The 14,596-nt window shown below is 34.0% G+C and overlaps 1 protein-coding gene across 1 annotated transcript in view; it reads right to left on the bottom strand.

Moving 5' to 3' along the window:
* NAV3 (neuron navigator 3) overlaps positions 1-14,596 on the bottom strand; it is an 819,162-nt gene that overhangs the window by 53,767 nt on the left and 750,799 nt on the right. Inside the window, exons 25-26 of the mRNA XM_019653202.1 lie at positions 13,078-13,161; positions 3,573-3,684 (exon numbers count right to left, since the gene is read on the bottom strand). Of these exons, the coding sequence (XP_019508747.1) occupies positions 3,573-3,684; positions 13,078-13,161 (196 nt within the window). The remainder of the gene's footprint in view (positions 1-3,572; positions 3,685-13,077; positions 13,162-14,596) is intronic.

Here is a 14,596-nt window from a genome sequence, read left to right as displayed (position 1 = left end):
TGTGCAGAGATTATATAGTATGTAGTAGGTGATCAATAAGTACTTGTTGAATACATTTATTCTCATTAGTCATCCAACACAATTATGTTTGCCTAACATTCCTATAAAACATTTATTATTGACAGCAATTTACTACATGTTTTGTTGAATTGTACTTGGCATATCTTAAGGAAAACTATTGCACATTTATGCACAGAGGTAATGAAAAGCAACAATAGATTTTGAAAAATATAAATAAAAGCTCCAATTACCTTTACTTTTCAGCCTTATAATAATTATTTTGTTATAATGTCATAATTGTTATGTATAATAAACATAAATTACCTTTTATTCCAATGGACTGTGAGCCCTTGAGTACAGAGGCCCCCTCCCTTTTTCTACATCTTTGAATTTCAAGATCGAATAGAGTGCCTAATACACAGCAGGTGCTCAAATAATGTTTGTGAATAAATAAATAAATTTATTTTATTACAGACTGCTATTACTTATCAGACTTTGTTAATAAATATGATGCACAAATATAAAGTAGAAAGTTACATTAATAAATTGTTTAGTTATTTTGCCATAGTTTGCTATGTCTATAAATGTGCTACCTCACTCCAAATACGTATTTTAAGATTACATGTTAAAACTTTACCTGATATAAATATTTTAAAGGTCTCAAAAACCAAATTTCTATATCATTTCAGAATACAAATTTGTAGCCTATACAATTGCCTTAATAACCTAAGGAAAGATACATAATAAGCCCAACTAACTGTTTATTTTCTCCATGTTATGTCAATGGTCAATATAATAAGGATCAGTTTGTGTTCACTGAATTTAATACTGTTTTAATATTACAAAAATGAAATCTAAATACCTTATATACATGCAACTCTTCGTGTGTCTTTGTTAGTTTTTAATCTTGTAATTTTTTAAAATCTTTCTTGACTAATTTTATTATTAACCATTATAATTTTCTTTATTTTAGGCACCTGTCCCACATTTCTGAGCAAGGGAATTCCTATTTCTTTAATTCTAGTAGATATATTAAGCTACTTGTTGCCTAAGATAAAAGGAATCTGTCCAGAAACTTTTACTTCAGTGACTTGCACTGTTTTAAAGAAAGGATTAAGCCTTTTGAAATCCCTTCTGGAACTATTTACAACATGAAGACTTAGAACATAAGCTGCTTTATTATAACTCTAAGATAAGCTTTAAATATGCAGTAATTTTCCATGCAGCATGTAAATCAACTCCCCCACATGGAAAGTTGTTAAATTCATAACAGAAGTAGGCCCTAGAGAAATAGTTCTTCTTCAATTTAAGTATAGCTCACTTTATATAATTGTTTTCCTAAAATTTAAATTCAAATGTATTTTTAAAATAATATTCTTTCCTATAAAATTTGAATAAGCCCCTTTTATGTGGAAGGCATCATCACAGCCACTAGGATTAAAAACAAAACAAACAACAACAACGAAAAAAAAAACACCCTACCATAGATCAGGAAAGGCAGAAACTTAAATAAATTAAGCCACCAAAGTATAATGCAAATTTTGATAGAGGAAGTACAGTTATTTCCAGAAACATATCAGAAGGGGACCTAATCCAGCTTGAGGTATATTTAGGCTATTTAGGAGGCATATTTAGGCTAACTCTGTAAGGTCTCAAAATGTTTTCATGCTGAACAAACAGGGTAGGAAGTTCCAAGTAGAATAAACAGAATATATAAAGAACTTTCAAATAATTGGAAGTTCAGGGTAACTGAAATATGAGATATAAAATGTGACAAAAGTGCAACACATAAAGTTTAGAACAGCATCTAGCACATAATTGGTAACCAGTAAATATTTGTTGAATAAATGACTCTGACAGAGAGAGATTATGATAGGTCAAAGAGTTTGCATTTCATCCTAAAGGAAATATGGGATACCTGTAGATAAATCCTGTTGGACAGCTACTCTAGTTTCAGTGTAAAGAATGATGTAAAGTGGTGTAAGAGGAATAGTAGGAAGGCTTTAGGTGTTTCCGGTCATTGTTCAGGGAAGAGATGAGGGATGTTGATATTAGGATCAGAGAAAAAGTAACAGATTCAAGAGTGATTTGATGGGTGGGATCAACAGATCTTGGCAATTTATTGAGTGGGTAGAGGAGGATTTATAAATGACATTTTGATTTCTGGCTATATGAAATGTGCTATTTACTGAGGCAAGGAACACTGAAGACAAAGCACATCTGAGAGGGAAGATGACAAGTTCAAATTTGGAGATGTTGAGTTTAAGGTGACAAATAGACATCCAAAGATAACCAAATGAAGTTCTCTCTTAGGCAGCTGGACATACAGGTCTGTAACTCAAGTGATGAGCCTGGCCTGGAGAGATACATTTGATAGTTATCAACACATAAATGATAATTAAAGGTAGAGTAGTAGATGAGTTTGTATAGAATTTTAGATCAAATGAAGAGAATCATAATGTAAAACAACATAATGGAAGAGAGCTTAGGACTAGGTTCTAAGAATATCAACAATTAACAGATGGATACAAATACCAAAGAAACTTTTAAAGAGATTTCAAAGGAGCAGAAGAAAAACTAAGAATGTGGATGGATGTCAGGAACATTAGAAAAAAATGTATGTTTCAAGTAGGAAAAAATAGACATCATTATCAAACGCTGTTTTCATGTCAAATACAATAAGAATTTTAAATGTTGTACTAGATTTAATGTCACATAAGTCATTATTGATCCAAGGGAACAGTTTTGGTGGAGAGATAGGTAGGAAGAGAAGCAACACTCCTGTGGACTGAAATGTGATTGGCTGCTAAAGACATTGAAAAATTCCATAAACTTCCCAGAATTCATCTGGAAATGGGAAGAGATATGATAGGCACTCATGATTTAGGAAAGCATTTTTAAGCTGGTAAAGAGGTGAACATATTGGATGCTATTGAAAAGAGTTACAACATGAATGCGTAGACCTTATGTAAAGCAAAAAAAAGGATGAGACATAAATACAGAGCATTTCTTCAGTGGCAAACTGAGGGATTGGAGCGGTGGCAGAGAAAATTATTTTATCATTGTTTAAAATTGTTGAAACATAGTAAAAATGAAAAGCAGAAAAACTTTTAGTGCATTTTCCTACTGTTTTAAAATTCTTACAGAAGTGTACCCTTTTGTTGCATCCACCTAGGGCAAGTTCCTACCTCCCTCCATACCCACTACTTTGTATTTCACCATTTTGATTCCTTTTTAAATACAGATCTAGATTTTCATACTCCTTACTGGGTTTGTTTTGCTTGAAGTCAGATATGAATGTAAATATTATCCAAGCCCCATCCTCAACTTCAGTAAATCAAGTAAAGGGAGAAGTGTATATGACTGCAGAAGTAAATTTCTTAAGGTCAATTTAAAAATTATTTGATAATGACAGCTACTGTTCTTAAATTCCGGGATTCTGACTACACGAGTACCAACTTACTCATTATAAAATAAGACAGTGTCACTGAATATGAGCAGCTTTTCTCCAATTAGTAAATACAATAGATGACAATGATATTGATGCAAAATAGCAATACTTCTAAATATACCTTTGGGAGCGTGGTCTGGGCCATTCAGAGCTCCCTGAATGGCTGCCTGTGCAGCAGAATTCTGGGCCTTCAGCATTTCGATGGTTTCTCTTAGTTCTATAAGTTCAGACTCCTGTGAAACAAACAGAATTTGGAAGCTTTAATAAAACTTTAGCATCTAGAAAGAAAAAAGTAAAATGTTCCTGTTGTTCAAAATTCACTATCAAATGGGTTTGATTTTATGCCATGCTAACATCTGGGGACATCTGGGCACTTGGCCGACCTTGTCAAGTTGTACCTAACCATTTCTTACTTTGCTAAATGTAAGGGAGAATTTAAAAAAAAAATCTTGATTATTCTCTTATCAATATGATTTGAAAAGCCGATATTTTTTTCAAAGGGTGGCACCCAGGGCTGACCAGTACAATGTAAAGTGAGATATCACATTGCTCATTTTATACCAAACTTGTGAATACTACTTATGATTCCATCACATAGTTCGATATCAGTATTGCATGGGTACATCATACTGCATTTAGTGTCAACTGGAAACCCTGAGGTTCTTTCAAATAAGTGATTTCAGATTTTATCTCATTTATTTTGCACTTGGGAAATGGATTTTTTTATATCAAGTATAAAACCTCATGGAACTCATCTGTAATGTATGTCTATTAAATGTAATCTTATTAAATTCTGCTGGCATACCAAGGTCATTTTAGATTATGATATTTTTCATCCAATAAAATTCCTAGTATGGAGACCCAATTCCACCAAGGCAAAGCAATACAGGAATTTTTTAAAAAATAAATGGAAATATATGTAACATACAGTCCTTAAATAATATTAAATTACAAAAAAATGCTTACAAATCAAATTTTTATAAAATGCCTATTTTATTATTGAATTTAGGGTACTTTTAAGATATGTCCCAGGGCCGGCTGAGTGGCTCAGTTGGTTAAAAGTTGGCTTAAGAGCACGAGCTCTGAGCAACAGGGCCGCCGGTTTGATTCCCACATGGGCCAGTGACGCTGCGCCCAAGCTGAGCTGTTGCTGAGCTGCCAATAGGTGGCAGGATGGCTCAGCTGGTGTAACAACAAGATTGCCTGTTCGATGGTGGGCTATGCCCACCCACAACTAAGACTGAACTCGGCACCTTGAACTGAGCTGCTGCCTAGATGGCTCAGTGCATAGAGTATGTGCTCTTAATAACAAGGCTGATGGTTCGACTCCTGCATAGGAAGGTGGCTATGCCCACCTGCAACTAAGACTGAACACAGCACCTTGAGCTAAGAGGCCATGAGCTGCCGTTGGGAAACCAAATGGCAACTGGCGCCCTCCACAACGAAGATTGAAGAACAACAACTTGGCTGGTCCCCTTCCCCAATTCCCCAATAAAATCTTTAAAAAAAAGATATGTTCCAATGAAAACGTCATATAAATTTGATCTTTCACAGTTATTTAAGTAAATTATTTTACCAGAAATGACTCACTATGAGGGAGATATGATAAAGTAAACAAGAGTGATTTTTCAGCATAGGCAATATTTCCATCAGGAACTCAAAAACAAGGAGTATCCTTCTTGGCAGTGGTGGCAATACTAAAAATTAGAATCCCTGTCAGCCTTTTAGAGGCAGAATTCCTTGGTAATGTATTTGTCATTCATCATTTTCTCTAGCATCTTTGGCAGAAAGCCAAAGCATCAGGCTTAGGTTCTTCATTCCATGATAAATAGTCTATCCCTACTCGATGTCTCCAAGAACATACAAAAATACTGCAGGATTATGACAACTGCCTTTGCAGGAAATGGCTTCATACTGGGGAATGTCCAGTGACTACTCTAACCTTATACATTTTTTAAGAAAAGATAGACAATGCTAATTGAAATGATATCCAAGAATAGATACCTGGCATATTCTACATCTATTTTCATTAGATAGATGATATATTCCTAACAGATGACAGATTTTTTTAAACAAACCCTTTTTATAGACTTCTAGTAGTTTGTAAGTCAAAAATTACCATAATGAAAAGTCAATACAACCTCTTGGATTTGTAGATGAATCTTCAAATACTTGACTGTAATTTTATTTGCATGTATTTATCACAAAGAAAAAGGTCATGTTTGTGGAAAGTTTCCAATGTCATAACAGAAAATCCAGATCCAATTCATCATAATTTCTCAGTCTCTCCAAGTTAATCTATATTCTTTCCAAGTTTATCTATATCCTATCTCAGTCTCTCCAAGTTTATCTATATTGCCCAACAGGTAATAGATATGTTTACCATAATATAATTTACTACCCATTTAAAATAAATATCCCAAGATAAAATATTTACTGAAAAATCATTCCATTTTTATCAGAAATTTATTTGCAAAAGAATATCACTGGGCATGCTTAATGAATCATAATTCTAATAGTAATTTATAACATATAGACTGAGATGCATATTAAATTTTAATAAAAATCAGATTTTCATCCTTGAATATAAAATCAATGATGCTTGTACTGTGAATTAAAAATCTGCTAAGATATTGGCTTTAAGTCTAAAGAGAAAAAATGGAAATAAGATCTCATGCAACTGTCCAAAAAATTTCACTTAATTTTATAAGTTAGCTGACTCATGTCAAAATTGAATCTTTTCAAGAGAAATTGCTCCTAGAAACTTCTTAAAAAGATTAGAAGTGGAATGTTCAGGAAATGTTGCTTTTTCAGAAAACTGTGCTTAATATGAGATAGAAAAATGATCACTACCTAATATGAAGTATCTCTTTAAAAACATGTATTAGGAGGTCAGTTGTTACACAGTGTGAGACAATAAACCCAAAGGAAGAATAAATAGGTAAGAAATATATTCATTATATAATGGGAAAATCATCTATGAAAATATTAGTTTAACCAAATTCATATTAGTAGATTTTTTAAGAGAGCTTTATAAATATAAGCAAGCACCTATAAAATATTCAATTGTCTTTAATTAAAAATATAGTTAAATTCTACATTAAAAATCTTTTTAAGCCTGAACGAGTTATCTCTTCATATATGCAAAAATTCCTTCCTTCTTTCTTATTTCGGTTGAAACCCACCTTCACCATTACTCAAATTAGAACCATCTCTTTCTCTGAGTCTTTCCATATGATTTTTCCTTCTGCTTTAAACATCCTTTCTCATTCTTAAAGCCCAAGTGGTATTTTAAAACCTGAGAACCAGAAGTAAAATTTAATTTATCTACAATGAGCCATTCAAGATAATGATGCCCCAAACACCTGCTGACTATCTAAGATTCCAGTTTTCTATTAGGGTTTCTTGTGTAAAAGAAGTTAGATGGAGTCAGTATTTTTTCTTAACTGTTCTGTACATATCTCTGAGGCTAAACAAGTTGTCAAGGTCAGACTCAGATTGCTTTAAAATAAAATGATCAAATATTGCGTTATAATATTAGCCTTGCTCGGTATTGTTGACAACCTAGTTTTCTAACTATATCTGACCAGTTTCCAAATTTCTTCTGGATACAGAAGAATCCCACAAGCTTGGCAACACATCTTCTCAACTAACTTTACCTTTTTAACTAGGCTCTTAAAAATTTCTACTGAACTTGTCTTTTGCTTCCTCACACTCATACTCAGTTAATATCACACTATCTAGTGGTAGTTCCTTTGAACATATCACACTCCCATACCCCTTTGCATGTGCCTTCTTATCTTATGAAATTTTGTACTGAAAGAACCTGGCTAGCCCTGGTTCTAACTAAATAAACTGAATTCACCAAATCCCAGTGTAACTTGAATCCATAAGTAACTTATAATTTCAAATTAACCTATGCCCTAAAAGGCCAATGAATGTATTTTCTGACTCTAGTGATACATTTTTAAAAACATTTCTGGATAAAAACAATTTTAACCTGAACTGGGAGGAGTTAATGTAAAGATCCAAATTCAACTACTCAGTTTTTAGCTTCTACACTATATATTTCCAGAGAACTGGCTTTGAATTTTTTCATTTTTATCTAGTCACCAAAAATGTGGTTTTATAGACGTAAGAATGAGCAAACCTTAGACTTTATAGTTAGCATAAGGATCACTGTCTGAGCTCCATCCTTCATACAAAAAGATATTCCTCTGTCATGCTCAGACTAAGCTAGCCTACCTTAATATATGTTCTAATTCTCTCTGGCACAACAGCTATAAGGGAACTGATTTGAAAGTCTTCTAATTATCAATAAGGATCACCTTAGTAAATTTTCAAGGATTTAGCAGTTCTGTAAAAATGTAGATTTGTATATCATAAAAATACAGATTTGCAGAATTCTTGCTATTTCATTGACTTGTATTGCAGCCTCTCACATCTGCCATTCTATAAGAAAAATAAAGCTCTAAACAATAATTTGAGTGAGGTTTTTTTTCAATTTTGACAAGGATGGTACATAGCTAGTACTACTCTAGATACAGAGAAAAGAAGTTATTTGATCACATATAATAGATGCCACAGGACATTCGGTCTTAATTCTCTCAAAGAATCTTGGTAGAAAAGTGCTGGTAAAGGGACAAGAACCTGAAATCCAGGTAAAATTCTTGATCCAACCATGTCACTGTCACAATCTGTAGAGTCTTACTTGAGGTATAGGGCAAGTCCTAGAGATAATTTCACCCTCCAGATAGCATTACTGACAATTATCCTATAGACTTACTGTTACATAACATGTGGTCTTCTAGTGGCTATTGAGAATGCTGTTAAACAATCGGGAAACACTGGTTGGTCAATCTTCATTAACTAACTATGATCGTGTTAGCCCAGTGTCCAAAACCTTTGAGGGACAGCTTGTTTTCAAAGACCAGATGCTTTAGACATCTTCCTAGCCTTAGCTCCACAATTTCCCTCCATAGTCCTTCATTTCCCCTTAAGGTCTCTCATATTTTCTTCCCTCCTTGCTGTTCATGCTCGTGGTGCTTCGTCCTCTGTGGCACGCCGCCCTCCATCTCCCATGAGTTAATTTTCTTCCTCCTCCCTGAGCCTGAGGAGGCTCCACTGTGCCACCTCTGCTCTGAAATCTGTGAAGATGAAGGGGTCCCCCCTCCCTGTAAGAAACGCTCAGGACATTGTGCTGTTGTGTTTCTAATTGTACCCAAAATGTTCTGCTTCCTGAGTTATTCGTACATGTATTTTTCTTTCTTACCAAGCTATAGGAGTATAAATGCAATGTTCCGGAACATAAATTTGGCAAGAGAATCAGTGTGATTTGGCTCCTGGAACCAAAGAAAAATTTTAGGACATTATTCAAGAGAATGATTTGGGTTTACAAATGAAACTAAAGTTTTGATATAGTTTTCATACTATTCATGCAATATGACTGTTGAAAATCACACATTGAAGCCAGAAGAAGCCAGCAAACTTGGATTTGAGTCCTAGTTTAGTTCCTCTATTAAGTATGTAACCAAGAAGGCGTAACCTCATTGGCCTTTGTTTCTTTATGTGTTAGCATCCCACATTGCTCATTTTCATCTTTAAATTTTTCAGTGGTGCTTATCTTTAACTGAAATCCTATATGTTTTAACTACATTTTTATCCTAATCTGTCACCTACTAGAATATCAGCTCCATTTAATTATAACTAGTTATAAACTAGGATATAAACAATGTGTGTGTGTGTGTGAGTTGTGTGTCCTTAGTGTTTATATACAAGTATACTGATTTCTCAGTAGCTAGAATTGTATCTCAGAGTAGAAATTCAATTAAACTTTGGTGAATGACTGAATGGACAAATGAACCTTGGAATTCCAGGAACAGTTTTAAAACCTCTGCTCTATATTCTCTAATCTTTTCCCCAGAATTGTTGGATCACCAGAGAGCAATATACCCTTTTATCTCAGCTCCCTGAAGAAAAGGCTTTACTGAAATATGATTAAATGTTATGCCCTCAGCTTTTAGAGAAATGTCTATTTGAACAGTGATTTTTGTCTTTTGTTATTCCATGACCTCAATTTAAGAAACTTTACAATAAATTGGTTCTTGAAGTCAGTGCCAAAAAGTTTGTCTCTTCAATCTAAATTACACTCTTTTGGTCAGAAAATGAGAACTAAACATGCCAAGCAGACCCCTTTGTGCCTCAGCAAGCCTGACGTTTATTTCAGTTCAGTGCTTTGCACAGGCTCAGGCATCTTGTTATATATGTTCCTCTACTGGGTTTCATTAGACTGTCATTAAACTGTGCTACAGCATATAGCATATTACTTTCATAAGAACCTCAAAACCACTAAGAGATAGGCAGTTATAAATCTCAGATTAATAAAATATTGTGTGTGTGCAGCTTGCAATTAGAACAATCTGTTAAAAAATGGCAACAGCTATGATATTCTTTCCTTTATAGATTTATTATTGTGACTGGAATATTTTTACTCATGGTCTTAGTTGTTTGTTTCAAGGAACATCATAGTTCTCATTTGGCATTCTACTGGCAAGAATGTATTACAATGTACTGAGTGATATTGAGAACAGACTGGAATGATTTCAACTTTTATAAAGGATAAAAGGACAATCACTTGCATCTTATAAAACATAATGTATGGTTCCTTAGAGATTGGGAACACTTTTTAGCCCAATATATGAAAGTTTGAGTATTCAATAATGAGCAAATAATTTCTACCTTTCTCAATCAAATGTTTAAAAATCTTAGAAAAGAAATTTGTTTAATATTTGTAATTTATTCCTAGCTCTTTAAAATTGAATTGTCTGTTTTATCTGTGTATCTAATTTCCATTTCTAAAAAATTAATAATTGCAAAATAACAAAATATGTGGAAACTATGTAATTAAAGGTATCACATAAATGCAAAGTGATATGAGCCATAATAAAATATTGTTACATATTATTAAAAAAATGGCAAGGGCAATTTCATACATTATGATATCTTCTGAGAACACTTAATAAATTTTAGCAATGTTACTTTAAGAATAATGTGCACATAATTATGAAATTCTTTGTATTATGGAGATGTATTTAAAAATATTCAAGTATTCATAGGCACTATAATAAACAAGCATATTTTTTTTCCAATTTCCATGAGATTTTTACTCATAAATAAATAAGAATTGAAGAAAATATGGGAGGTGGCAAAATATATTAATTTTGACTTCTTAATGACATCAATACTTAAATACTAACCATGCTTTCCAGCAATATGTGGCATATGGCCAGTGATGAATTTGTTTATCTTACATTCTTTAAAGGGAAAACAGTAGAAAAATGTAAAGGAAGGTAACATTTGTTGTTTATCCACTGCACATGACATTATTATAGTATCTCACTTATTCCTTATTATGATTCTACAAGGTGGTTGTTATAATCCCCACTTTTAAAATGATGCTTTCGAGGGTCAGAAAAGGAAGATTCCATGGCTCTTAAGAGACCCCGCTGAGATTTACACTCATGCCTACTGAGCTCCACCGTTTATATTCTGTCCCATTCAGCTGCCCTAAAAGGCCTTGTAATCCTATTTGCTGAGTTATGTTACATAGTGAAGCAGTAAACTGATCTCCCCACAAAAAAAAAGAAAAAAATAATTAAGATAAAATTTCTGTGCTCAAAAGTTGTTATCTTCCCTTATAGAACAGGTTTGACATGGATGGATAGTGTTCTCTTTCATGGGCAGGAGAAATCTACGAAATAGGAGAATGGAAGATAACGGCAAATACAGTTTGCTCATTATACCAGGCAATTATAGGACTATTCTATTTTCTCTTTTGGTTTAACTGANAAAAAAAAAAAAAAAATTAGATGCAGAGGTGAATGCCTAAAGTCAGGTTTATAATTTTAAAGAGAGCTCCCATGTGGTTTTAAACTGAATGGGGAGGGCTGCTGGCTGTGTCTCATACCACTTTGAATGGCAATGAACTTAGCATTTCAGTAAATCTTAATCAAGCTGTTTTAATTCGCCTATAAAGGGAAATGGAGGGCTTAAAGATCAGAACTATTCATCACAGAGTGGGTAAACTTCATCATTTTAGTCTGAATTTTTGGCTGTCCTCTACAATATTCATATGATTGTGTTTGTGAAGAAACGACAGATTCCTTTAAAAGCTTAGCGTTGGAAAATCTCATTCATTCCTTCCTTTATCACAGACATTTGTCCTGAGCATTCATGGTGCTTCCACTGACAGTTCTACTTGACACCATGACCATGGTTGTATCCTATGTAGTAGAGATAAAATTAGCAAGTCATTGCAAAACCTGTGGTATTTACAGGGTCATTGTTAATTAAAGTATTTGCTAGCTTAAAAAGAGGAACTATCCATCTGCCTTCTTTTTCCTTCTATTTTGTGCCAGTGATTATATGCAGCTATCTGCATGAAACTCTGTTGCTTAATCAGGCATGACCAGAGGTTTTGGGACATTTTGTTCACTCTTTCTGTATGGTATTGGTTATGATTAGAGAGAATGTTTGATGGGTTAAGTTAATTTCATTTACATTCTGGTCAAATGTTAAAAAAAAAAAGGTAAACTGACAAAACCAGGTAACACATGCTTGTTCTTTAAAGCTAATGGCACACTTTATAGAACTGAAGACAAAATTGAATCCATCCCTATAAATAGATGTAGGTACTGATTCTAGAAATATCCATAACCTTTTAGATTATTACTCTCTGAGAATTAGATAAAAACTGTAGACTGCTAATATTATGCACATATGCAGTTCTTACAAATATTTCCATATAATTTTAGAGACGTCATCTGTCTCTGATAGCCATCCAAGGACTCAGGTAAGACCATGCATTTCCAAACTAATGGAAGAGAAGTAATCATATGGAAAGTGTCTAGTCTGTTTCTAGGCAGCGTGGACCTTTTTGATGTTTCTGCCTTTGTGAACTAAACTCTCTGTTTCTTTCTTTTTAGTATTCCTTCTTCCGCTTCATAAAATCCTTCAAATTTATTTTAAAGCCTTTGATATCATTTAACCTTACTTCAAAGACAGCATCCCCAGATGCCAACTAGTCCTTTTTACTCCAAAATCCCATAGGATTGTCCCTTGTCCTATAGTAGCTTTAACCTTAAGTCCTTACTTTGTAGAGTTCTAATAACATCTGTTTCAGGCCTTCTTCCTGGGAATCTCAGCCTTAGTCCTTGTGTGTGGCTTATAGACCATGAATTTGTGAAAATTCTTGTCAGAGTGCCATTTTTGTCAACTGTCAATTTTTCCTAGAATATTCTAACTCTTCTCCTACACAAGTATTTATCTTTCTTAACATTTGGTATTCTTTTAATAGTTATAGTCAGAAGTAAAAAAGAAAAAATAGACTGCTTAGAAAGAACTGTGTGTGTGTGTGTGTGTGTGTGTGTGTGTTCCAATACAGATTAGTCTGATTCTAAGTCCTTAAATTAAAATCAGAAAAGGCATTATTATGTCATTGTTCCAATTTAGCATATAATGGATGTGCTGTAGTATTATTTTTAAGAAGCTGCATCTCGAGAAGTGTTTAAACATCCTGTGCAACTTGCTGTCTTACTTCAAGCCCCAGTGGCAATTCCCAAACATACCTTTTGTTCTGCGGTCATGGTTAAACTCTGCAGTCGGCCGGTCATATTCCCTAAACTCTTTTCAAAAGCGGCTACGAGGTGAGCCTATGAAGAAGATGGAAAGTACACATTTTACACGTCAGAACCATATAAGGGTAGATGAAAATGCTTCACTTTACACAATACTTAATTTCACATATTCTAACTCTCTAAATACTACGACCATCAAAGTTAGCTTTCAACGGTGACTATTAACACAGATCTTCATTTTTCATTTCTAAACTTCAGCTGAAAATCAGTGTTTCAGTCTCTTGACATTTAATGTGAGTTCCCCTTCCAAAAGGAGAAGGTATTTTGCAAACAAAAACACCTTCTAACTTGCACATCCTGGAGGATCTGACACAGAAAATACCGACTTAAGTTCTGAGTTGCCAAGTTTTCAGACTTAAAGTGCAAGCAGAGGTCCCTGCAATATTCAATGGGTGAATGTTCCTCGTTTTTATACCTGCATGATGACCTTTGAAGATATTGTTAGCTCCCCTATTATAATGGCACTCTCCTTCAAGAGTTGGACATCTGCTGACAGCTCTAACATTATCTTCCCTTTTTTCACTTACAAAGACTTGAACCGAAAAGTGTTGTCTTCGCTTTCCCAACTCTTTTCAGTACAAGGGCTTTTATTTCTACTTTATTCCCTTCAACTAAAAAAGTGTAGGTAGGCCAGATAGAAATAATAATCAGTCATAGTTTATTGAACTTAAGTTTTGGTGGCTTTGGGGCTTTATTTTAAATCTCAGAGAATTATACATCTTACAGTACATCACCACAAGTCTCATGATTAAGTATTGGACAACCTTATTAGAGTTCTAACCCAGTTTTTATTAACATGCCATTTTGCAAAAGCTTGACCCACAAAATATTAAGCTTGAAAAGTTGCTGCAATCTTATGCTGTAGCTTGAGGTAGAACTACAGGTATGTTATCTCAAACTGGTCAATTTTATTGTACCCTTAAAAGGATATATAGATAGAATGCTTTACCACCTACAACTATAGTAAAATATGTGTGGGAAAAGATCTGACAATCCTTGGCCAAAGATTAATTTTTTGAGGGAACGGAATGTGAAGACTCAATTAAAATACATCACCTTGTAAGTCTAGCAGAGCTGAAAGGCTGAGGTACCTATTATCAAATGGATCATAGGAGTCCTAAGAATTAGGGCAGTAGAAGTTTATTCCAGTATTAGTAACAGCTAGAAGTTTATTCCATTACTGCTAACAGCTAGAATGTACAAGTCCATTACATTAGCATCATGATACAAAGGTGTCTTTGTTCCTAGCTCTACATTTATCCTGGGTTGCTTTCTTTTCCTGACACTGTAATACAGAGAAAGATAATTTGTAGAGAATATGCCTGTTAATTTTCAGTCCATTAGTACAACTCTTTATTCTTTTTTGACTGACTCCCTTCTCCCTCTTTCCCCCTTCCCCTTCTCTCTCTCTCTCTCTCTCTCTCTCTCTCTCTCTCTCTCTCTCTCTCTC

This window comes from Hipposideros armiger, unplaced genomic scaffold (genome assembly GCF_001890085.2).
Source record: "Hipposideros armiger isolate ML-2016 unplaced genomic scaffold, ASM189008v1 scaffold_199, whole genome shotgun sequence".
NCBI classification, from domain to species: Eukaryota; Metazoa; Chordata; class Mammalia; order Chiroptera; family Hipposideridae; genus Hipposideros; species Hipposideros armiger.
This window is presented reverse-complemented; position numbering and strand designations above follow the sequence as displayed.